Source organism: Aythya marila, assembly GCF_965140915.1.
Source record: "Aythya marila genome assembly, chromosome: 2".
NCBI classification, from domain to species: Eukaryota; Metazoa; Chordata; class Aves; order Anseriformes; family Anatidae; genus Aythya; species Aythya marila.
In genome coordinates, this window is record NC_139043.1 from 61,652,856 (window position 1) to 61,678,240 (window position 25,385).

The 25,385-nt window shown below is 37.4% G+C and overlaps 2 protein-coding genes across 13 annotated transcripts in view; one reads left to right on the forward strand and one right to left on the reverse strand.

Moving 5' to 3' along the window:
- The window catches only part of NT5C3A (5'-nucleotidase, cytosolic IIIA), a 28,852-nt gene extending 26,218 nt beyond the window's left edge, over positions 1–2,634 (reverse strand). The window contains exon 1 of one of the 4 annotated variants that reach the window (XM_082752579.1): positions 2,617–2,634. Coding sequence is in view for 2 of the 4 variants with exons in the window: in XM_082752577.1 (XP_082608703.1) it covers positions 2,302–2,439 (138 nt within the window). In the remaining 2 variants the exon portion in view is untranslated. Of the gene's footprint in view, positions 1–2,301; positions 2,477–2,616 lie in introns of those variants that run through there. The other 3 variants (XM_082752581.1, XM_082752577.1, XM_082752578.1) reach the window with 3 other exon arrangements.
- A 165-nt stretch (positions 2,635–2,799) lies between these two features.
- The window catches only part of BBS9 (Bardet-Biedl syndrome 9), a 323,372-nt gene continuing 300,786 nt past the window's right edge, over positions 2,800–25,385 (forward strand). For 7 of the 9 annotated variants that reach the window (XM_082752904.1, XM_082752907.1, XM_082752906.1 and 4 more), the window contains exons 1-5: positions 2,800–2,889; positions 3,705–3,819; positions 6,703–6,853; positions 7,994–8,058; positions 10,741–10,854. In XM_082752904.1, the coding sequence (XP_082609030.1) occupies positions 3,714–3,819; positions 6,703–6,853; positions 7,994–8,058; positions 10,741–10,854 (436 nt within the window). In that variant the 5' untranslated portion in view covers positions 2,800–2,889; positions 3,705–3,713. Of the gene's footprint in view, positions 2,890–3,017; positions 3,183–3,704; positions 3,820–6,702; positions 6,854–7,993; positions 8,059–9,665; positions 9,791–10,740; positions 10,855–25,385 lie in introns of those variants that run through there. The other 2 variants (XM_082752905.1, XM_082752908.1) reach the window with 2 other exon arrangements.

Consider the following 25,385-nt stretch of genomic DNA (forward strand, 5'->3'; position numbering starts at 1 on the left):
CTATTTGATTTGTAAAGGTCACTGTCTTTTTAGCATTTACATACTGCTATAACTCAGCTTTTTACTTGGATTTCGATCTTATATTTATCTGATTTTAACCAGGAAAAAAATATTGCTGTAGTTAATTATAATTAAAGACTAATACATTGCTGAGAATGAAAGTCACATAACTAAGGTGCAAATAGGCCTGATCCCCACTGATTTTGGTAACAGCTATAAATCAAGGTACCTCTGAGTCTAAAAAAAAAAGTGTAATCTTCCTTAAAGAAAAATTGAATGGAAGAAATCTACCAAAAAGGTATCAACATTCATGAAATTTTAGATCGGATAATCTAATGTAGAAGACCAGCCTGACATAGTAACTCACATGTTAGAAAAATATATATTTCAACGAAGCAGTATTGTTCCTCCCCAGCATCCTAACTTACACCAAGTTACAGACTTAAAATCTCTATGTACGAATGCATTCTGCCATATAAGTACATTTTTTTTATATACATATGTATATATATATATAAACTCTACAGTTTATGTATAAACTCCCAGCTCAGGAGATCAAACTAGCTACAGATCACAGTGCACTGGACAGCATCATGCCCAGAGAGTGATGAGGCCCGCAGGTGCATCCAGGCACCTTTTCCCCAAAGCTCAAAGGAAGGTATATCCCCTGATAAAATACTACAGATACAGTGTCTTGTAAATGACAAATGTTGACTCAAATCTGCACTGGTAGATAAAATTATTTCAGGAAGTTCTCCAGAATGCAAAATATTCAAGTAAAAGAAACACTTATATGCATTTTCACCCTTATTTGAGACATTAAAATCCATGGTATGATGTTTACATAGCTACTTCCTTATTTTGAAGTAAGAGAAATTTCACAGCCTGATTATGTGTTCACTCCTTGAGGAAGGAAGAAGACTTGCAGCTGATGAACTAAAGGTGTAAGCTGAGGAAGATGCCAACTCAAACATCAGATGAAATGACAGCTCTGCAAGTGAGCACGCTGTATTAATGTGTTGAATCTAATTGGTAAAATATTTCCGTGTGAGAACGCTGACATGCTCTGAACAAGCTTTACTTTTCCCTTGTAATTTACAGTTGAAAAAAGCTCTGATCCTAAAAGAAGAATTTTCAGAAGTATCTATTTAGGATCACAGGTCAGTGTCCAAGAATATAGTTCTGAAAAACCTATCTGAAATGCTTACCAAAGAGATTCATTTACCAGAAATTGATTTGTTATTGACACAATACTTTTTTCCTAGCAAAGGCAAAATCTTTACAACAAAGGTAAAGAGTTGAAGTCCTCCCAGCATCATGCATCATTTAAACACTGCAGAGAAAGTTAACGCAGACACAACCATAGCAATTATTATGCATTTTTTGACCTACAACTCAACTGTGATATTGAGAATTGGAGTTGGTGAAAACTATTTCATCTGCCTTTTGATATATGATCAGGCTTTTAGATTTTGTCATTTTAGTGTCCACAATAAACGTAGATTCTAGCATTATCAGTATTAGCAATAAAAAAGAGTAACTTATAGTTGCAAACTAGTTGCAAACTTTTCAACTAAGGCCATTCTATGACTATGATTCTACAGTTAATCAGTATTGTTCTACAGTATGTTTTAAAAAATCCTACTTTAGAATCCATTTTTTTTTTTTTTAAGAAATAGGTCTAAAAGCTATCCAAATGGGGGCAACCCAAAGTTCCTGCTCTCCCACATGTTGTAAGAGAGCTCCTGGAAAGCAGAAAGGAAACCACTGAATGAACCATGCGACTGGTAACTACAAATACCATGTAAGTCCTTCTTCCAGCAGCAAGTAAGAGGGCTGCACCAGGTGAAGGATGCTCACCGGAATAACGCGCGGGAGCCACAAAAAGTGCCCCATGTGACTGACACTGCTAAGTGCTGGGGTCGATAGGCAAGTGGGACATTTCTGAGTCTGCACACACACGCTTAGTTGTTCTTGGGAAAGTCTCTCTGAGTCTGCATACGCAGATGTAGTTGTTTTTAGGATAGTCTGGGTTTTCAGGTATAGAAAAGCCAATAAATAAAGAATCCGGGCTTTTTGCAAGGCTTTGTAGGGGAGGCACTGACGGATACCAAGGGCCGGGACGGGCCGGTTTCTGCCCAGCTCCCCGGCGCAGCGCTGCCCAGGTGACAAACTCGGGTTTGTTTTGGAAGGGTTTCAGCGCCACCGCCGTGCCCCGGCTGAGCCCCTCTCGCCCGTCCTTGCTCCCGTCCTGTGCCCCTCTCGCCCGTCCTTGCCCCCGCGGCGCCCCTAACCACGCACCATCTCGATGATCTTCGTCTTCCTGCCCGTCCTCTTCTTGATGGTGAAGATGTACTGGGCCAGCACCACGCCGCCCACCAGGGCGCAGAGGCTGGCGCTGGCCACCGCCCCCATCTTGGCCACGGCGGCACGGTCCATGGCGGCCGCCGCCAAGCGCCCGTCCCCGCCGCCCGGCAACGGCCGCACCGCCTCAGGCCCGGCCGTACCAAGTCTCAGGGAAAGGGGGAGGGAGAGGGGGGAAAAAAGGGGGAAACGCAGCCGTTGAAAAAGGAAAGAAGGTTGGTGAGAGAGGGTGTGGAAAGGGAAAATACCCACCGGGAGCTGGATGGTCCTCTGGAGTGCGAGTGATGTTCTGTTTCCCCGCTCACCCCCCTCCCTGGGCAGAAGTGGGAGGACCCAACCGTCTCCCCCTCCACTTTGCCAAGCGCCGCTTCCGCCGGCACCGAACTACATTTCCCAGCGCCGCCCGCGGCGGCGGTTGCCAAGGCGCCCTGGCAACAGCGCCTAAAATGGCGGCGGGGAAGGGGCCGTAACGGCGCCGGCCTCCAGCTCCCGGCCTCGGGTGGGGACCGCGCTGCCGGTCCCCCGGTAAGGGCCGCCTCCGGAGGGGGCAGGCGGACTGTGGGCTTCTGGAGGGATGGGGAGGCTGGATGGGGCTTTGGGCAGCCTGGGCTGGTGGGAGGTGTCCCTGCCCATGGCAGGGGGGTGGAACTGTGTGGGCTTTAAGGTCCCTTCCAACCCAAACCATTCTGTGATTTTCTGGAGGTGCAGCTGGCACAAAACACGGGCCAGGAGCTGTGAGTTTTGAACTGGGATAGTGTTATTAGCGAGCCGCGGGCAGAAGGATTAGTCGTGTTTGCTGGTTCTTAAAATAGCAGCAGGTAAGGAGCAGGAAAGCTGATTTGTGCCCTGTCTGGTCAAGTTCTTTGGTTGCGTCACTAGGGCACCTTCAAGGCGATTAATCAGTAGAGGTTTGGACGCTATTTATATCTTCGTTCGCTTCTCTAAAATAAACTATTTTATGGAGGACCAACATCAGAAACCATATTTTTGTTGGTTTTCCTTGGTGAGCAAGAGAACCTTGGCTCTGTGACTTTAAAAACTTTTAAACGACTGGTTTTAGTGCTTCTTACAAAAGACTTAATAGCTTTAAAAAATTGCAACTCTCTTGCTTTTTTATCTTTTAATGTTAATCCATCACAATTAGTCTGTGAATTCATGGCAAGATTTTTTTTAAAGTACATGACCAGAAACGTCTGAAATTGACATGTATTTGGCTTCCACTAGAGCAATGTGAAACTAACAGATGGAATATACGTAGTTGTTACCAATGAAAAAGGATATTTGTTTGGACTGATGTATATGTTAGAATAGATTGTAACAACAGTTTGTTTCCTTTCCAGTGAAAAAGAATGTCCTTGTTTAAAGCTCGAGACTGGTGGTCCACAAAGCTTGGAGAAAAGGAAGAATTTGATCAAGGCTGTCTGTGTGTTGCTGATGTTGATAACAGTGGCCAAGGTAAAATTACAATTAGCTGACTGGTTACTCCTAAACTATGCAGGTACAGGTTTACTTTTATCAAATCAACATATACTGAAAACTTGTTAGCCAGACTAATTAGTTTGTCTGCTTTTTTTAATGTGTCCGTATAGAATTAATAAGACACATACAGTACCATTTGTCTGGTATGTACCTGGGTTTCTAACCATCTAAATTCTTTCTTGTGTTCAGTAGTAGTTTCTCTCATGTTTTATTCTCTCAGTGATAGGTATCTTTAAAACAAAACTTTTTTAGTTTGTCATGGATGCAACTATATCAGTTATTAAAAGAACTTACAGGTGAAAGAGTTTAAAAAGGAGGGTGAGAATTAACAAGCTAAGAAGATATTTACAATCAGAAAACAGCCATTTGTGTGTGGAAAATATGAGGACATTGAAATAAGTAACTCTCCATAAACCCTGCCTTTTTACAAAGTCATTAATAATATGAAAGCGAAGTCTGGAACTGAAACGATGCCTCTTTGGGGGAATATTTACACCAGTCATGATCTTTCCTGTCAGGGAGAGTTCTTGTGTATATATTTAAATACTTGAGGCATTCTATATTAGACTGTGCCTATCTCACATCTTTGTTCTTGCTTAGTAGAGATTCTTGAGTTTGATTTCACCATTGCTAGACTTCTTTTCAGGAGAATTTCAACAAAGTTGAGTTATGTTTCTGTTTAACTTTTTCAAATGGAATTGAACTGAGGGTGTTAGAGGTAGAATGCTTTCTTAATGGAAAAATGTAACTGATATAAAAGCAGAGCTTAAATAGCATTGTAGGAGTAGCAGTCTTTTAATTAGTAACAATAAAATGTTTATTTACACTTCTAGTAAACTAATAAATAAACACTTGTAACAAATTCCTTTGTAATAAACAGAATCACAGAATTTCTAGGTTGGAAGAGACCTCAAGATCATCGAGTCCAACCTCTGACCTAACACTAACAGTCCCCACTAAACCATATCCTTAAGCTCTATATCTAAACGTCTTTTGAAGACTTCCAGGGATGGTGACTCCACCACTTCCCTGGGCAGCCTGTTCCAATGCCTCACAACCCTTTCAGTAAAGAAGTTCTTCCTAACATCTAACCTAAAACTCCCCTGGCTCAACTTAAGCCCATTCCCCCTCGTCCTGTCACCAGGCACGTGGGAGAACAGACCAACCCCCACCTTGCTACAGCCTCCCTTGAGGTACCTATAGAGAGCGATAAGGTCGCCCCTGAGCCTCCTCTTCTCCAGGCTGAACAAGCCCAGCTCCCTCAGCCGCTCCTCGTAGGACTTGTTCTCCCGGCCCCTCACCAGCTTCGTCGCCCTTCTCTGGACTTGCTTGAGCACCTCGATGTCCTTCTTGTAGCGAGGGGCCCAAAACTGAACACAGTACTCGAGGTGCGACCTCACCAGAGCTGAGTACAGGGGGACGATCACCTCCCTAGCCCTGCTGGTCACACTGTTTCTGATACAAGCCAGGATGCTGTTGGCCTTCTTGGCCACCTGAGCACACTGGTGGCTCATATTCAGCCGACTATCCACCATCACTCCCAGGTCCTTCTCTGCCTGGCAGCTCTCCAACCATTCCTCTCTCATTCTTCTCATTCAGAGCCTGTAGCTCTGCTTGGGGTTATTGCGCCCCAGGTGGAGGACCCGGCACTTGACCTTGTTGAACTTCATGCAGTTGTAACACTTTATGTTTTATGTTGTAACATTGTAACACTTTATCTTTTAAAACTAGGCTTCTTTTTGTCTGGAGTTCAGAACCAAAAGTGAATGCAGCTAGTTGCAGTAGCCAAGCAATAGGGCAAAATATCCTTACGTAGATAAGTATTTTTAATAAATTCTAAAATAGGTTTAATCATACAGGTTATACCATTCTTAATTTACTGCTGTTGGAATACTTGTTACGGAGCTGAGGAAAAGATGAGTGGAGGAAGTGGACAATATTCTATGAATAAGGGACTCGTGGGTGCAAGTTTTTTTTTTTTTGTGGTTAGAGAAGAGAGGACACAGGTAGCTGTTCTGAACTATTGACTTGAGGTCCTGTGGAACTATGCCAAACCTTTAGAGACTGGTGAACTTGGTTTGGGAGCATTAGTCAATTGTCCTTACTTACAGACAAATTCTATTGGATTTGATCTTTGTTGATAAAGTTGCCCTATATATAACTGAAGGAAATAAGTCCCAGCTACACCGTTAGGTTGTTAGCAGTTATCATGGGAGGCAGTTTTTTTTTTTTTTTAAATTAATTTTGTTGTTAGTCTCTTGGTTGTTAGCAAATGCATGCTTGTTTAAAATACTGATCCCAGAATAAACCTAGTGTGACTATTGTACTTCAATTTGGGGTAAGCAAACTGTATCAAGATCAGGTGGTCTCAAGGCCTTGCTTTCTTGTTTTAATCTGTTGACCGGATGTAGTAATTACCTGTATCTAGTTTGGAACTGCTGACACTTGCACAAATCCAATCTTAAATTTTAGCAGTTCTGCTGGTACGATACATATAAACACAAATCCTAGTTGTTGAAGCTAAAAGTTTGAATTACTATCAAAAAACAGAAAGTGATGTTTTTCCTAACAAGTGTGAACGTCAGTTTAGAATTATAGTGGTAACAAAGGTCAGTGCTACCACCATTATGACTGCTATTTTGAACCCTTTGCTGACAGGCTTACATTGGTGAGGAAAAAAACTCATTTCCGTTAACCTAATTACTAATTGCTCTGTCTAGAAGACAGAACATAATCAGTGTTAGTTGAATCATGGAAATGTTCTTTCATTTTAGGGTATTCTTTGGAGCATTTCTGCACTAAATCTAGTTCTACACGTTTTACTGTATTTTGTAATCTCATTTGGTTATTTTTTTATAGATAAAATTATTGTGGGCAGTTATATGGGATATCTCCGAATCTTTCATCCACATCCTGTGAAACCTGGGGATGACATGCAAGCTGAAGACTTGCTCTTGGAAGTGCAGTTACAAGAACCAATACTGCAGGTGGAAGTGGGAAAATTTGTTTCGTAAGTGAACAACAGCGCGTGTTGCTGATCATTATTTAAGGCTTAGATATTTTACTTTCATTGTTTTGGGTGGTGGGGAGTGGCTTCAGTTTCCTTATTGATGCTGATTGATTGCATCTGTGAATACCATAGTACGCATTTGGTCTGCTTGTTGAACCGTCTTCATAGGAGAGGTTTTTTGCTTAATGTCTAACTGAAGGAAAATCTTTCAGGTACTTGTATTTTTTTTTTTTTTTGAAATATATAGAACAGGAAAAAAAATTACATTTTTTAGGTGTTAACAGAAAATTTCAGTAACTTACGGTGTTTTAAGATGTAACATTGGTCAGTTTTGGGATGTTTGATAGAAGATTGAAGATCGTAGATACTAAGGAATTTAATGGAAATAAGCCTCCAGATAGAGGAGAAATACTATGGCCCTAAGGAAAAGACTCTATATTTAATTAGATATAAGAGAATCTACATCGGAAGAAATATCATTCTAAACTATGAGTCAAGCCTGTACTTACCATGGGAAGATTTCCTTAAATTTTTTTCAAGACAAAAGGCCTATGTCTGTTGGATTTTGTTCTTTAAGTACTCATGGACTGGCCTCGTGCAGAAATGATAATGCTTTGGCTTGTGAAGAGATCTAAAACTTATTCTTTAATTTTAGCGCAAGAGCCTGCTCAATTGAAAGTGCTACATAATTTTTGGGCAAGAGGAAGGTGAATAGTTTAATTGATTTAGTTTTGCAAGTAGTACAAAACCGAATTTTAAAAACAATGTATGTGGCTGCTGAATAGTACTTGTCTCAAATAATGATCTTCCCATCCATTTAGTTTTTTGAAGAGTTGAGAAGTTGAGAGAAAACAGCATCTTGTTTGGAATGATTTGCAAGCTAAACTGGGGAAATAGTTGACCTGCCTTTCATACTTAAATCTGAAAAAATGTTCTGTAAGGATTCATTTTAATTTTGAAAGTAGCTTTAAATTTCGGAAGATTAGTTCTTGGTTGTTTTATGTTCACATCTAATATTCTTAAACCTGGCCAACACCTGAAAGTAATGTTGACATTTTGACAGTGATTTTGAATTTTTTATCTCATGCATTTTACTTGAAATTTATCTTAACTGTTTTTTCCTACTCCCTTTTTTTACAGTGGTACTGAAGGACTTCATCTGGCTGTGTTGCATTGCCGAAAACTCTGTGTATATGCTGTTTCAGGTTAGTTTACAGATGCAAACTATCTTGTGGTTTTAGGATCATACTAAAGTTGGATCAGGTTAAATGCTTAACTTGGAATATACAGAGTGTTTGCTCATCATCCCTGTAGAGCTGCAGTCATAATGTTCTAGCACTCACTCATGTAAGAAGAAGAAATGTTAGTAATTATATCCAAATATCTCCCAGTGGCTAATGACCTGGTGATCTGCTTGGTGCTTGAGATACTGTGATGTGTGTCTGCAATTGGCAGTGCTGGAGTCCTACTTTTTTTTTTTTTCTTGTGTTGTTCTACTTGCTCTCCCACAGGAAGATGGAGTTGATCTGATAACAACGACTTCTTACAGAAGTCATGGCATTGCTTACAAAGATTAGCTATGAGTCTTAGCTGGTGCAGTGTCTGCATGTTATGAAGGATTTGTCTGAATGTACATAGGCGTATGGTAAAACTTCTGCTTTTGAATAACTAGTGCTTGTTACAGTTCTAAAAGTAACTTACTATTTAGCATGCTAATGGTCAAATGGTTGTTTAATGACAGTTTACCTATTTTTTTTTAAGTACGAAAAAATTATAGTTACTTCTTAACTCAAAAATCTGAACTTCCTAGAAAGCCAGAAGATTGGTAATGCAGCCCAGGTGAAGATAAGAGGTTAACATTGGTAAAAAGGTGAAATTACTATGGTTTTTCTTTAAATCCTTTCTTTTTCCTATTTCCTTTGTCTGGAAATCTAAGTGTTCTGTTCATGCAGTATATAAAGAGACAAGTCACAAAAGACTCTGCATTGAATTCTTTCTAGTACATGTGCAAAGCACATATGTAAGAGTTCTACTGACTATCCTTGTCTTCAAAATTCAGTAGACAGCCACATATTGTTCACCTCTGTGCAGTGACAGCTGGGGTTGCTCCCACTGTGAAAGCATAGTTTACTTCTAGGAGCAGCTTGCTTCCTGTTCATAGCTCAGTGGGCAGATAGAATCTGAAAGGACAGCATGTCTTCATAACCAAACTGTCTACTAGTTATCTTGCATGGAGACACCTGTAAAGTTGGTCTTTGTTGAGGGGTAATACTTTAAGATATAATGCCACTTCCATACTTGTGCTTCTCTGTAAATGTACTTAAGTTTTACAGTTGTTGCCTGCCAGTATAACTTATTAAAACAATTTAATACTTCCATTAACAGCATACAACAAACAGGTCAGTTTAGAACTCTTTCTAATTATAACTTGCTGTCTATGTGGCTTAAACACCAAAGTAATACTGTTTTACAGTCCTTCAATAGATACTTCATGCTAATTGGTAAGCATTCATGCTGTGATAGTAACTTTATCAGAACTCTTCAAACTCTTGAACCAGCTCCTTCAAAAACCAAATCGCTATTTCTTTATGCTTCCACAGCAAATTTCGGTGTCATAAAGTGGAATTTTACATGTTTTATACACATCACAAGGTGTTTGTTATTCATAATAAGGCAAATCTATGCTGTTTCTCCTGTATGAATGAAAGCATCCTTCAAGGCTAACTAAAGAATGGCCTGGATCTTGTATTACCATTAGTGTGCACAGACTGATTACCTTCTTGATTGTTTTTCCTCTGATATTGCTCTGTAGGTAGATACTCATCCAGCCAGGGCTTTCCTCTATGTCTGTTCCGATCTTCTCTTGAATGTGGGCCTACCTTCATGGTAACAGCTTAAGAGCTGTAGTGGATTTTAGTTGGAGCAGTTCCCTAAAAGGTTAGCGTGAGTTACAAGTCTTTCATGGCATGTTGTTAAGATGAGTGTTGAAGTAATCTTTGCATATCTCAAGTTGTGATAGGCTTGGTTTAGATCTCATTTGCTCAAGAGATTTTTTTTTTCTTCCTATGCTGATGTAACTATTCTCAAGTTCTTTTTTGTTGTTTTTTTCTTGTTTTCTGATATGATTCCTAAAGTGTTACTCTATACAATGAAGAACTGAGTATTTTTCTTTGTGGGCAGGCAGAAAATATTCTTGATTATTAAAAGGGGAGCTGTACCTTCAGTTTCTTTAGAAAGGCTTCTTGAATTTCTGCTAGTTCTGTGAAGGGTTCAGGAAACTAGTTTATGCAGATGCTTTTGAGAATGTGATATGTATGATAAAATTATTGCTGTCACTGTATGTGTGTGTCTCTCTTTGCACTCTTAAATCACTGCATTGAATTTCAGACTGGGTAAAGGCAAGTGATAAATGTACCCTAAACATAGCTTTTTTTTAAAAAAAAAAAAAAAAACAAAAAAAAACAAAAAAACAAAAAACACAACAACTTAACTGGCTACAGCTCAATTTGAGGCAAAGACGTTTACAACTCAGCCTGTGTTGTTGGATATAGTATATCCACTGAATAAAAGCGAGAATTTTAAGAATTCTGCCTTTTTGAGTAGACTTTTTCTGATCTTAAAGGTGTGTCTAACATGAAGAAAACTATTGAACAATAAAACTTCAGCACCTTGCTAAATCTTTATACAGTAGTTAGTATATTGGGACCTTAGTTGTGGTTCTGGCCTTTGAGGATTCTTTTTTCTTTTAAGAAAACAGCAACTTCAGCCCTCGTATCTAAGTCATTAGGAATAAGTTACAGCTTTTCAGGTTGCTCTTTAAACTGATACTCCTTCTTCCAAATTGCATGGATAAATGATGTGAAATATATACTTTTTTTTTTGGGTAGGAACTCAGGGGAATGTTGAACATGGGAACCAGTATCAGATTAAACTGATGTATGAACATAATCTTCAGAGAACTGCTTGCAATATGACTTATGGACCATTTGGTGGTGTAAAAGGTAAGCTCCTTGCTGCATACTCTTTATTTGTTTACCTGTGAATAGTTGAGGGTTAACTTAAATCTTGAAAGGCTGCAGGCTACTGTTATCTAGAGGGGAGACCATCTTTCTCAATGATAATGTCTTTTATCTGATGTAGGGGGATGGGAGGAGTTAAAATGAGGCAAAGAATATTAAACACAAAATAGTTGTTTTCTTACATATTGAACAAGATATGAACTTATAAGGATAATACTGATTTTTTTTTTTTAAATAATATTTTAACATCCAAAGTAATTATTTTCTTCCATGCTTTAATTCCATTTTGCTTTCCTGTAGCTTTCTTATCCCAGGTGAAGGAATAAGTCAACACTTCCATTCTCTGAACCTAAACTGAGTCTCTTTAGAGATGCGTAATACGGACTGAAAAAAATAAATAAAACTATGATTGGAAAAACATAATGGTGGAAAGTAATGCTTATGGTGTATTTGTAGTTTTGAATGTTTAATAGATTTCAGTCTTTGAACTTGTGACACAATTATGAATGCTATTTTATATTCTGATCTGGAATCATTTAGATTTGTTCTACATAACAGCAATTTCTCTTCAGAAGACAAGCTTCACTGGCAATAATGGGGGATCTGCACAAGTAATGTGACCAAGCTTTTCACAAAATAATGACTTTACTGAGGCAAAAAGTCTTCTGAGTATATGATAAATATATGCGTATGACCCCACAGTTCTGGAGCTGTGATAATGCACTGTAAGATTATTACTAGAAGATTAACCCTAAACTCAGGCTTGTCTCTGGGCTTGAATTAAGCTATCCACAATTCATACTGATTAAAGTGGCTTTCATCTACTAATTTTGTACGAGCACCTTAGAGAAATTGACTCTTAAGTCATGTGGATGAGAAAATGAGAAATGCCATGAATAGCTTGAGGGGGTGAGTGTATAGTTCATGGGCTTATTTGTGCTAACTTTAAAAAGAAGATACAGAGTTTCTCAAAAAATGAGAAGAGGTAATAGTGTGATTCCTGCCATGCTGCAATGGGATTGCAGTAATGGATATATCAAAGGATCATAAACTAAGAATTATTAGTGTGTCTGGAGTGGTGGATGGATAAGACAAAATGCCTTTTTACCACCATTGCATGTGCAGAATAAACTCTGGATTTCCATGGAGATTCTGGGTAGAGATCTAACCACCAGCTCAGTCTTGATACTAGATGTATCTACAGATATCTTATCAAAACCTGTGTGGAATGCAAGTCACAAAATGAAGAGAACCTCTTTGCAGGCTAGAAGAAAGGGTAATATTTACTTCAGAACCTATTTGGCTAGCCAAACGCTTCTCGACACCTAGGACAGTCAAATCATGAGCCAGTCCTGACAGACAAAGCAGCAGAAACAGCAAAGGGAACTCTGGCAAGTTCTGTTTCTCCTGATTCCTAGTAGTGCTTCTGTCCCAGTATGTCAGACTGCTCTCCTTTTCGTTTCTTCCTCGTGTTCCAGTTTGCAATAGTTTGTTGATTGCTGTGGGAAAAGAGTGGCCTCAAATCTTGTTTTGAGATTGCGAGAATGTTAATAAACAATGACGAAAGATTTATAATAATCCCCATTCCTATCATAAGATAAAAAAGCTTTTTATTTAAAACCTAAATATGGGAAAATTATGTAGCCTGCTATCAGCAGCTTGATCATTCACTAAGGCAAGCATTGAAGCATCAGAGAAATAGGCAAAGTGGACACGAGAAAATCATCTGAATTTTGTGTGGTTTTCTTACGGCTTTTCTGAATTGAATATCCATCTTTGTGTCTTTTCTGGAGTGTCTAACTAGATCGCTTGTCAAGGCTATACTTTTAGTCTTGTCCCTAGTCTTTTGCCATGATTTTTAAGTACCATCTCATCTTCTTCTTGAGGGTTATAAATGATAATGTGGATATTTTCCATCTTGCAAGACCAGTCAGTGATCTGGAAAGAAGGTCTAAAGGCTGTTAACTTCAGTAAAACAGATACCTGTCCTAGTCTGGTCTGTTGTGCTATCTGTGTGTTTCTTTGGCAGATCTTCTGTGCTGCAATTGACAGCTAACAGTCTGTAAATAAATATTTCATTTGACTATGTGACTTCCTGACTTCTAGAATCCTGGCCAGGCATCTGCAAAGTCTCTCACCTCAGTGGAGGTTAATTTATAACGGTGTAAGTGTGCAGGAGTAAGCTTGCTTTGCTAGCAGTCTGACCTCTACACCATAATCTAGAAGTGGACTAACAAAATGCAGGGAGGGTTTTTATATTTATAGCCTTCTCCGTTACTGCTGTGACTAATATGTGTCTCTTTCTTATTGCTGTATTCAAGCATCCTTGAAACAATGAGAAGGTGAAAGAGGCACTTCAGAGGTCATGTTTACAGAGCTACTGGAGCAGACACAGGAGAATGGCAGTTGAACAGGAGTACAAGGAAAGCATGCTGTGTGAGTGTCAGGGAAGGAAAGGGAATGTAAATCCCCCAGGAATATAATCTTTCATCTGAGGAAGCAAAGAAGAATGCTTCAGGAGTCCACAGGGCACTTGATCTATGAAATTGCTCAGTCTTAGACTTCTCTTGTTGAAGATAATGCTGGATTTTTTTGTTTCTTTATATGGAGCTCCTAATCCTATACCTTTAGTGGTAAAGGAACTCATTCTCCACAGGCATACCAGTTGATACCAGTAAAAGAAAAAATAGAATTTGAATTTTTGTACACTTGCTTATACTGGTGTCCAATGACATTTTTGAGGGTTTTCTGTCCTTTCTTGGGACTAGGAGTTCTTTGGGTTCTAGTTACTACTCTGTATTTCATTTGTTCTTTCTTATTGAACTGCTTCCAAACAGCTGCCTGTCAGTTTAATGGAAACTGAAGAAAATGACCACTACACTGCTTGCCCTTACCTCAAATAAAATACATCTTGGCATTCAGACTTATTCTGTAGTCACTTGTAATATGATTTCTACCCACATGCAGTTGGAGTCTGCTGTCAAGCAGGCCACTGTAGCTGTGGCCTTAACTGGGATGCAAAGTGCTTTGTTAGTCTCTTGATGCTATAAGGTTGTATAGTCAGTTTTGAAAATCTGGATGTAAAGCCAGCACACAACTCCCATCTACTGTTCCAGAGTTAGCACATCCACATGGACCTTGGTGAGTGGTTTGTTTTCAGCTGCTTATTCCTTTGGAAATTCCTTTTGAGAAAGTAAACAGTGAAGGTGGATGAGATTTACCTATTCCTGACTTCTCTTCCCCACTTTATAAAGAACCTGGAGGGGAAAGAGCTTGAGCATACTCCATAGTCCTCAAGAACCTTCTCAGTTCCACCTACTCCATCCTGCACTGTAAAGATGTCATAAAACAAGCTGGTACACAAGTCAGAATATGTGACTGGTATGAAAATGAGGCAACAGTTAGGTAACCCTGCATCAAGGTATGGAGAAGAACTCAGTTTCAATTCAATGTTTTTTTTGACTTTCTGAACTGCTGAAAATCCCATAAGACCCTTATAAAAGCTGAAGAGGAAGAGGTTTGTTCAGACCAAACTTGCAATTTTCATTATATTTTTTTTTCAGATTATATTGGAGTGAAGCCTGTTTTTCTAGCTTAAAAAGCAGCTTATCTTCTGGAGAAACTGCCTGAGGTCTCTCCTGAATGTTGGCTGACCTGGAGACCTATCAGAGGTTTTCAGAATCTAAACAGAATAGAGCTTTTAGGAACAAATGCTCTGCTACTGCTTTATGGTTCAACTGGGTTATGAAGGTTCACCAGCTTTTCTTCATCTGTATTTAAATGTGCAATTACATAAACCTCTCCCTGTGCCTACTCTACCCTTGGCAGCTTCATTAGGGAGGAGGGTTTCTCACAGCTTCTATTAATGTGGTAGCTGGGGAAGGGTGTGTCTGCGGTTGTTTGAAATGTTCAGTAAAGACTTAGAGTCCAGTCACTAGTTATGTATTGCATGATTTTCAGTCATCTTTCTCCAATGTAAGCTTTGCTCTCCTGTCCCTGCTAGTTTGCATCAATGTACTTATGCCCTTGTTATGTTATGATTTGGTCTGTTAACCTGCTAGTCTGTTTAGGTGAGATGTGATGGAGATGTAAAACATACAAAGTAAACTGTTATTTCTTGACTGATTATTTTGGTCTCCTGTATTTATTAGGGAAGATGGTATTGGAGATCTCCTTGCTGAAGAGAGATCTGTGAGCTAAATAGAAACCTACTTACTAGGCCACCTCCTAGCAACTTCATTCATGGCAGCATTTTCAAATCGAAAACTTGATGCTGTGAGCAGCTTCCATATATACAGAACTGGCATTGTTATTTTTATAACAGGAACGTGTTGATGAAAATCAACAAATCCATTCATGTAGTCTGAGCACAGAAAGCTGAAATCTAAATATAATACATTATTGAAGTTATAAACTAAAGACAGACCAAAACTGAACAAATATGCCCATTTACTTGAAGAGAATGCGTGCTTTCCTTCTAAAAGTGCATGGGATGTAGTTAAGTCACCACTAGATGGTCCCCTCACTACATATTTTCATTAGTGCACTGCCTCTCCAACTGCTTTGATACTTGAACTGATTATACAGGTGTATTTACTGCAAGACTTGATGAAAATACAATAGCACTTTCTGAAAACCTGATAAAAAGTGTTTTATTGATTAAAATAAAATGTATTTCGCTGGCTGTAGCCTTTTAGCAAAAAGGCAAAATGAACTTAACTGTTTTGCTGAGAGTAAAAGTCAAAGGGCCAGAGATGTGGGAAATGGAAACAGGAAATCTCTTGCATGTTTAACTAGACTTCCAAACAAAGCTAATGGAAAGCTTTAAAAAAGTGAACGGGGGTAAGAAACAACCTGCAAGGCCTGAAGTATAAATCAGGCTCATTGTAGGCATAATTAGTTGTCAGTTACTTAGAATGTGGAAAAACCTCTGGCAAAGAGAATGACTATTATAGAACTTCTTTGGTGCTTTAACTTTACTTTTGTTTCCTGATTTCTCTGTACACTGAAACTAAAATAAAAACATGAAAGCTATCAGGAAGTGATGTCAGAAGTATATAATTACATACTTAGAATTCTTGATCTTGAGCACAGGTTTTCAAAAATTGAACTTAATTTTTAATTCATTATATTTATTATGTAGAATGTCTGCATATATCAGGATTTCATAATTCTAAATTTTTTGTTGTCATCTTAGAGCTGTAAATTGAGTTTCTTTTGCAAGACCATTATTCTAGCATATGGATCCTTTTAGAAAGGATGATTCATGGTAAAATCATGTAAGCTAGTAGTGCTGAACACTTTTTTTTTTTTTTTTTTCAACCAAGTGAACTCTTAACCTAGCTACAAAATGTCACAGCCCTTAAGTAATGAACAGATTGTACACAGTCTGTGTTTTATTTCAAATGTAAAATTTCAAGAACTTAAGGTGACTCTATGTCCTGGTTTCAGTTAGAACAGAATTAATTTTCTTCCTAGTAGCTGGTGGAATGCTGTGTTTTGGCTTAGGATGAGAAGAGTGCTGATAACACCCCGATGTTTTAATTGTTGCAGAGCAGTGCTTATACCAAGCCAAGGACATCTCAGCCTTTTGCTCTGTCCTGCCAACAGGCAGGCTGGGGGTGCAGTAAGAGCTGGGAGGGGACAGAGCCAGGACAGGTGACCCAAACTAGCCAAAGGGGTATTCCATACCATCTGATGTCATGCTAAACAATATATAGGGGTGGCTAGCTCGGGGTTAGGCTGGGCATTGGTCAGCGGGTGGTGAGCAATTGCATTGTGCATCACTTGTTTGTACATATTATTAGTAGTAGTACTATTATCACCATATTATTATTATTGTTATTGTTATTATTATTATTGTTGTTATTATTTTCCTGTCTTATTAAACTGTCTTTATCTCAACTCACGGGCTTCACTTTCCATTTCTCTCCCCCGTCCCAGAGAGGGAGGGGGAGGGTGAGCGAATGGCTGCGTGGTGTTTAGCTGCTGGCCGGGTTAAACCACGACACTCTACTGTAAGCTCTTTCCTGAAGATACTGAAAAAGTGGCGTACATTTCTGTGATTAGTAGAGGACTCCTAATTTTGTAGACTGGAGTCTACAAAAATTGTACTTTATATAATCTATTTAATCACACAACATAGCCTCATCTTATGTAAAATTATTGTGGCGTCATGGAATTATGTTCCCCAGATTGCTGTGTTAACAATTCAACTTTCGTTAGACGAAGTGATGTTTGCTGATAGAAAGCACTTTCCAAGATGATGTAAGCTGTTTTTATGTCTAGTGTGCCATTCCGTGTCTTTACATTTGAATCAAGCATCTTATAACATTATCAGGTAAGATTATATTGAAGAACCTGATCATTGTTTGTAATAGCATGAGGTTATTTTGCATAGGTCTGTCTTATGTAAGTTCTGTCTTGCATATTTGGGAGAGAAGTGAGAAAATTTTAGAGTTTTTAGGCACGTGAACAATCTTTGGTCACCCAAATGCAAAGCTCTGTCCCTATTACCCTGTCCATCAAAGATCTGAGTTGAAGAGTTTATCTACTGTGAGGAAGGATGTGCTTACACTTCTGTGGTTGCTCTGTGGTGTGGAGACACTCATGTGAGTTTTAAAACAGTGCACACACTTGGATGCAGCACAAGGATTGCTGGTTTAGAACTTTTATATTGGAGAGTACCTATGAAATGTCTTCAGTAATATACTAAGATTTTTAAAGACAAGTAAATACAGTAGCTTAAAATGTTTTACTGGGCTGGTAATGCTGAATGTTCAAACTCTATATGGCTGAACTGAAAGTCATCGCTTCACCTGAAAGTATCTGAATATTCATACTAAAAAAAAATGGGAAAAGCTTCATTCTTTGTGGCAGAACGTTCTGATGAATGAGTTGCGAATTTGAGATTATTAAAAGAATGGAATGAAAGAAGCAAGTGAATTGGATACAATATTGCTTTAGTTGAGAATTCCTTTTCTTCGTTATTCTTTATGCAGTAGTGTACCTCCCATTCAGTTCTTAAGGAAGGCATAAATCTGGTATTATCTAGGAATAGTCAAGTCTTGTTAAGCAATATTCTAAATATTGTTTAATCTTAATTGAAATTAAAACCGTGTTTATCAAAGTAGTGAGAGTAGATTTTTTTCTCTACATAAGTACAGAGTGATTAGATTATAAGCCAGTTGTTACATTTTGTAATTGATATAATTTGATCATGTTTTTTTTTTTCCATTCTTAGATTCTTTTTTTGTTTGCAATTTCAGCAAAATTTTTTGTGTTGGAACTTTCATATCTTATTTCTAGTTCTTTTAATTAAAATAATGCAAAAATTTTGGTTAATCAATTTACTGGTGTTTGCTTTTATTTTTTATGTAATTGAAGCCATGAACTACCCTCATGTGGTAATAATAAAACTTTGTATAGATGGGTAATCAGTTAACAAGAATTATAAACTGCTTACTTATAAATTTGATGAATTTGCATACTGGTACAGTAGAGAATTTGCAGGATATCAGCATTAAAACCAAATTTTAACTCAGCAAAGAAATGTTATGTTACTGTATTATCAGTTTTTATAACCTCTTTCTAATGTGTTGTTTGCATAATTAGTGCTGCAGGCATCTTAATAATGTACCTACAATATACAGAAATTCTCTGTGCTGTGTCTTGACTCTCTTCTCATTGAGGGTATTTAGATGTAATATGTAGTCCTGCCCTTAGAGAAATCTGAGAAAGACACTGTGACTTGGAAAATCACCCTTATTCCTATGTTTCTAGTTTCTGTTGGATGGATTATAGTTCATCTAGTTTATAGCCATTAACCTTAGTCTTTCTACAACTTGAGAAAGAGTCAATATGCTACTCATACACTCTTGATAAAAAGTGAGACTTACCAATGTATAGCCTGCTTCTTCCTACTTATAAGAAATTGTATTCTCTTGTGCAGGAGAAGAAGTGGCCTTACTAGTGCTTTGAATAAGTGTGCAGACCACTCCACAATTTTATTCTTTGCCTTGTATGTCTTGAGTCAGCTATGTGACTTACACTTGAGGAGAGTTTAAGTAAGAGATTTTTTTTTGAAGTTGTATAAGGGTCAAAAAAGCATTTTACAAGAGAAAGAACTAGTTGAAGCTTAGGTAGCTCTATGGATTATCTCATAAATTTCATGTGCTCAGGTATGCATTAGTGAATGGGGGGACCAGATAGTAATTAAGGTATGAAGCAACAGTAGTGCATAAAGAGCAAATACCAAATTCTGCACTCTGAAGACTGATGCATGAAGTGTAGGATTCCTGAGCTAAAGCACTTAAGAAGTGTGAATGATCAGAAGTAATCAGCTGTAATCAGAAGATGACCTTTCCCAGGTGAAATCTAAGTTCTATGATTATTCTTTGGGACATAAGTTATATGTTCAGGTGGGAGTATGAACACTTTCAACCCTTCTATTTTTTTTGTTTATGCTGTGGAGACAGATGTTACCTTCCACATAAGAACTAAAGAAAGAGTATACTGATAGCTTGTGTGTCCCACTGGTGAGCTATTGGATTAGTCTTTAACAGAACAGAATACTAATTTTATCTGGTGGCAGAGAGAGAGCATAGTTTAATAACCTTGCGTTCTTAGTTGCTGAATTATTTTTGAATGGTGTTCATTTATAAATAGTAACTTCCATTGCAAAAACAGTATTACCGTTTTGTATGATTCCACAAAATATGATGGCATCATCTAATACACTTAAATAATCAGTGAATTTGTCCTGTTCTTATATTGTCTCTTCAAATGAGTTGATAAATGATTTAGAATTGGATATCCTAATAATACACAGGTCTTGGATTTTTTTTTAATCTGAAACCTCAATACCTTAAGTTGGTTGTTCAGATTTACTTAAAGCTATTTAGTGGATACTGTACCAATAAAAAGAAATAATAAAACAATAGCAAAGGGAACAGGGGGAAAAAGGGAAATAGAACTCTGACATGAATAAGTGACAAGGAAAAAAAAAGTGTGAAAATACCTTGAACCTATCTTTTTCTCAGCAAATGGTCTTGAATTCATTTTACTTTTATTGCAGCACTGGCCTAGGGGCAAAGTATGTTTGAGTGTTGCAACAAAGAGGGTGCTATACGGAGGAATTTTTTTAATAATAAAATACAATATATGTGTAAACCATGCAACCTTGTAACAAGAAACTTTATAAGAAGGGTAGATTGTGCTTAACTTTTCCACAATTCTGCAAGAATGAATTTTATGAGGTGTTAGTCAAAAAAAAAAAAAAAATAAAATTATCAGCTGAGTTTTATTCTGTAAGGTTAAATGATTCTTATGACTATGTTTAAATACAGCAGCAGTATAAATTTGGACTTTGATTTACTGGCTAGTTCTCTTAAGGAGCAGAGTGCTTAACTATTAACTTTCTGTTAAATTGCTTCTGGATAAAGAGATTATTTGAAAGGCTTGTTCTTCAGGAGTTTTGTTCATGAAATAAATCTACTGATCAGTAATTCTAAATGCTTCCTCACATAACTTTTGAACCCTGTTAGTGCCTTTTTTTTTTTTTTCTCCAAATAATGGAGTTAGAGCCTCTTCTCTAAATTAAATGTGTGAATGGAAAAATAATCAAGGAAAATTCCCTGGAATCTTTTACCCTACGGTTCCTCTCACCTTCCTCAACAGTACTAAGTAAGATCATAATCTAACTGAAGTAAAAAAATCCCATTGCTTCAGTACGCTGCAGTACGCCAGAACTTTGCTTCAATTACAAATTGCTGAATATATCACTTAATCTGTATTTCCTTTAAGCAGAGCACTATAATTAAAATGGAGTAAAACCAACTGTAGAAATACCTAACCTGGGGAGCAGTTGTGTGTGTAAGTGAAAGACCACATCCTTCTTGTTTTCTCAAAAGTTTTATAGATTTTTATACTATGCTTTTTCTAATTTCTTTTGTTAAAATGTGGTACCCAAATGTGTGCAGTCATTGTACATTGGTAGTATAAAATGTTTTGTATGTTGCATGTGGGGTTATGGCTTCTGCAGTACTGCCAAGAATCATCCAGTGCCAAGCAGAACAATAATTACCTCATATGTTTTTAATAGCGCATGTATATTAATAATGACCCAATCTTGCATTTGTCTTTTTGGTGACATATTGTTGACTCATATTTAATTCATCAGCCTACTCTAATCCCCAGATTCTTCTTTTTAGTGCTATTGCCTGCCATTCTCTGGTTTCCTGTGAGACAATTGTCTGAGATCATATCAGATGTTTTACTTAAGTTTAGAGATGCTGTCTCTAAAGTTTAAAAATATAGGATATATTATTACCCTGTCTAATAAATAGTTTGGCATGATGAATTTTCTGTTACTTCAAATATTTTATGTACAGCTTTATTATTTACATATGTACTTTCTTATTAAATGTTCCAACATTTCGTGTAGATACATTCGTCTATATCAGATTCATTTGTTGCCCTGTGTTTTTTCATCCAAAAGAATGCAATTTTATTTTCTAAGTACTCAGTCTTTCATCTTCTCAAAGGATCTTTCAGGAATGTGTATACACAGCTTTTGTTTATTTTTTCTAGTGTTCATTTGTGACTGTTCACATAACAAAAAGAAAAATCTTTGTAACTTATAGAACTTTATTTGGAAGGTCACCAAACCCTTGTTAGTTGATTTTTTTTTTTTATTTATCTATAGAAGAGGTGAAACATATCTTGTACAGGCTATGATGCTTTCTGCTAATTGCACTTTGAAAGTTGTTTGGGAGTTGTTCAGAATTATTTGTACCAATAAACCTATTAGAAATCACTCTACTTGGTCATTCAAGAGAGAGTTTCTTTACTTGGAGATTTTGGGTGGTGGTGAGTTAGGTCTATCTTCCAGGTAGAAAAGAACATGCAAAACAAAAACATTGTTGACCTGTATCAAAAGTGAGAGGGATCAGGCTAGCAAGAGGAGGTAAACAATGAAAAATATGACAAGGTGATTTTATTTCAGATTCATAAGGAAAATTCTAATTTTTCAGTATCCGATTGGTTCTGATCATGGGGTGTTCCCCCTCATGGTGACTAGCTGTTCTGGTCCTTGTTGATAGGTGATGGGAATTGTAGAAAACTGTTTGTGCGGAGAATAACAAGACTTTTAAAACATGTCCAAAGTGACCAGAAATTCAAGAAGCTGAAGAACTGAAATTTTGGTAGACTTAATTTCTATACTTTTTTTTTAGGGGGCTGCCATGTTTTCCCCTGGCTGGAAATGCAAATCGTGGTTGAGTTAATCAGAGTTCTTGCCGAGTAGCTACACAATGCTGAGGTGCCATGCAATGCTGTCATTTCGAGTTCCAAAAATTTTAAATTTTAGGTAAAATTGGAGATTCCTGAGGAGTTTGAAGAAGCAGTCCAACAGAAAATATAGATTAGTAGACCAAAAAGAATTTTTTCTAAGCTATTGGATTTTCTTTTATTAAAATTAAAGTTCTGTAACTTCAATATGAAGTGCTGTGCTTTCTGCCTGTTCAGTTATCCATTGTATAAAGTCACATCAGATGAAAGCATTCATAACTGAAAGAAATAATGATGCAGCCTTGCTCGATTTTCACGTTTCTTTAACACATCTGAGTTTATTAATGAGCCTGGCTAAACAAATAGGGGTAAATATGAATAACCCACAGAAATTTATTTGGTGACTACAGAGAATAAAAAGGACAAGGAAGATTATGTCAGAAATAAAATGTATTCTGCACATTAGTATGACGACTGGTTTTCAAATATTTCACTGTGTGATTCACGTGAAAACACTTGAAAACATCATCTGTTTTTTTAAAGAAAACAAAAAACACCACCAACAAAAACAAAAAACAAAACCACCACCAGCAAACAAAACATCAAACTTATGAAAGTAATACATTGCAAGGCTAGTGGTAAGATAATAAAATCATGTAGCTATTTGTAGTATACTTCTAGCAGTTTTAAAATACAAGAAAAATGAAACAAATGGTGATTTTTTTTTTCCTTTTAGAAATATAATACACAGAAGACCACAAAATAAGATTAGTCCTTTCCGTGTGTCGGTTATTACTGGTCTAGGATATGTATAGACAAATGATCTGAATATGAAAAGTGGCTATATTTTATTGGAAGTTTTTGAAGATATTTATTTGATCCAGTTAAAATTAGAAACAAATGGCTATTCGAAACTTCTTGAAGAGGTATAGAAGTTCCACCTAAACTTATGTAAAAATAAATTCCTAGGTTTGCATTTTAAGCTTCAGGATATTAACTTCGTTATAAATTATCATAATTATCTTCAATGAGTTCTGTGAATGTGACTTCCCTTACTGGGGACATTCCCATTCTCTGGGAAGTATTTTCATTAAATCTTTATCTTAAAAAAGTAGTAGGGAATCAGTGCTTTGTGAAGTGCTTAGGAATATTCAAGTTGCTTACTTAAGGGGAGAATAGAAATGGAGAAATAGAAAGGATAAGGAACTTTCCTGGGTTTCATTGGTGGAGTTCTGCTGTATTACTTGGTTCTAATTCTACATGTCTGTGTCTTAGATAAAATTTTTGAAGATGAATTTGTGTCACGTTAAGATCCTACTGATATTTTTTGATCCTACTGATAATTTTGCATCAAATGTTGCAAAATAAGGCCTGTATTCAACTTTATTGAGCTCAATGAAAGGTCTGCTATTGATTTGTGATTCATTTAAAAAAAAATCCATGTACATTAAACGCATTCAGTTAAAGCCTATTGATATGGAAGGGCTAACTGCTGACAGTATTTGTCTTTATTCCATTTTTTTCTTTGTGGCGGACTTACTAATTCAGGAAGATGTTGCATAGTATAAATATGATGTATAATATGTGTATAACTTCAGAGGATGGCAGCTTCTCACATTGGAGAGTTTCACAGCTGAAAATTTGTTTCCCTCCCCCCCCTTTTTTTTTCTTAAGAAAAAAGCCTATAACGCGATAAAAGCCTATAACCTAATAACATATTGCAACATCTTTATGAATGGAGGCACTTCAAAGTAAACATCTGTAGTTGTCTGGCCTTGAAAAGTAGTTTTATTCAACAAGTTAAGGCAAGAAACTGAATTTAAAGAAAGATCTTTACCATCCCTTCATAGATGCAGCCTGAGTAACGATGATCCGTGCATACACCCATTCTCCCATACACAGCTAATGTTCTCTTCAAGACCCACTCTATACTGTTTGTAGTTAACGGGCTTGAATTGGTTATGTAGTTATAATTGATCTGTTGTACTGAAAAAGAAGCAACTTTCTGTGATGCTGCTTTCACAACTGTCTGAACATTTTTTTTTTTAAGACTACTTGCACTAGGGTTAGAAATGTTCATTCTTGAACGCACTTTTTTTCTCTTAATATGAGGCTTGTAATAAATCTTAGCACTAGAATCTGTTTAGGGGAGGACACCATCTCTCATGTCTAAACAGTGCCAAATACCAGGTTTCTTTCAGTAGCAATGAACATGCTGGATGTTGCATCTGTGATGTTTCTGGATGTCTATATTGCATGCCAGTCTTTTGTGCTCCTATGAACCATACTAGTGTTTTTCCTAAAGGTCCTTACACCACCTCAGGTCAGTATGAGCTTTAAAGGGATCAGTCCCATGCTGCATTTTCTGTACAACTTGTCTCTGTCATCTTCTATGGTAAAAGTCAGATAGAATAAAGGAGTGTATTACAGGTCTCTAGAATGTGATTATGTGAGTGAGGTTTGAGTTACCTGATTTGGCCTTTGGAGAAATTGTAATAGTTCAAGATTCACTTTGCATCTAGAATTCACTGTATGGCAGTCAGAAATCCGAAGGGGTCAGGTAAAGAGAATACAACGTAATGATTGAGAGAAGTAAAAATTCAATTCCTTACAGCAGCTTGGACTACATATTTTACTGTGCTTTAACCAGGGAGACTTCATGCAGGGTGGGCTGTTGCAGAGAACATCTCTTATGTTAGGACTTCTGAATGCATTTTACTGCGATACCTTAATATCTGGAAGGGATTAGAAAGTAATTAAAGCTAGCATCAGTAGAATAAGGATTTAGTATTTTCTATACAATTTCTCTTAAATTCCTGTCAACTTCTCTGTTTTTACTTTCTTCCTGTTTAAGCAATTTTAAATTCCAGCAGAAAAGCACTTAGTCAATCTCAGCTGGGACACAGGTACCCTTCTTGCATGTATCCATCCCAAAAGATGTATCATCACTGAGTGGTGCAAGGCAGTTTTCCTTTTCCTCTTTATGTCTACGCAGGGTATTGCACTGCCTTGGCAGTGCTGTCAGAAGCTCTGGTCTAGAATGAACAGTTGCAGCTGAAGTCCTGAACTTTGATCCTTTCTGTAGTAATGCAGTGAGCAGCCACCAGACCACCAAGCTAGTCAATTCAGGGTTCTTTCTGAATGTATGTTGACATGTGCTTCCTGCTTTGGGTTAGGGAAGTAACCTAAGACTTGCCTTTTACTAGGCATACGTTGTTTTAAGA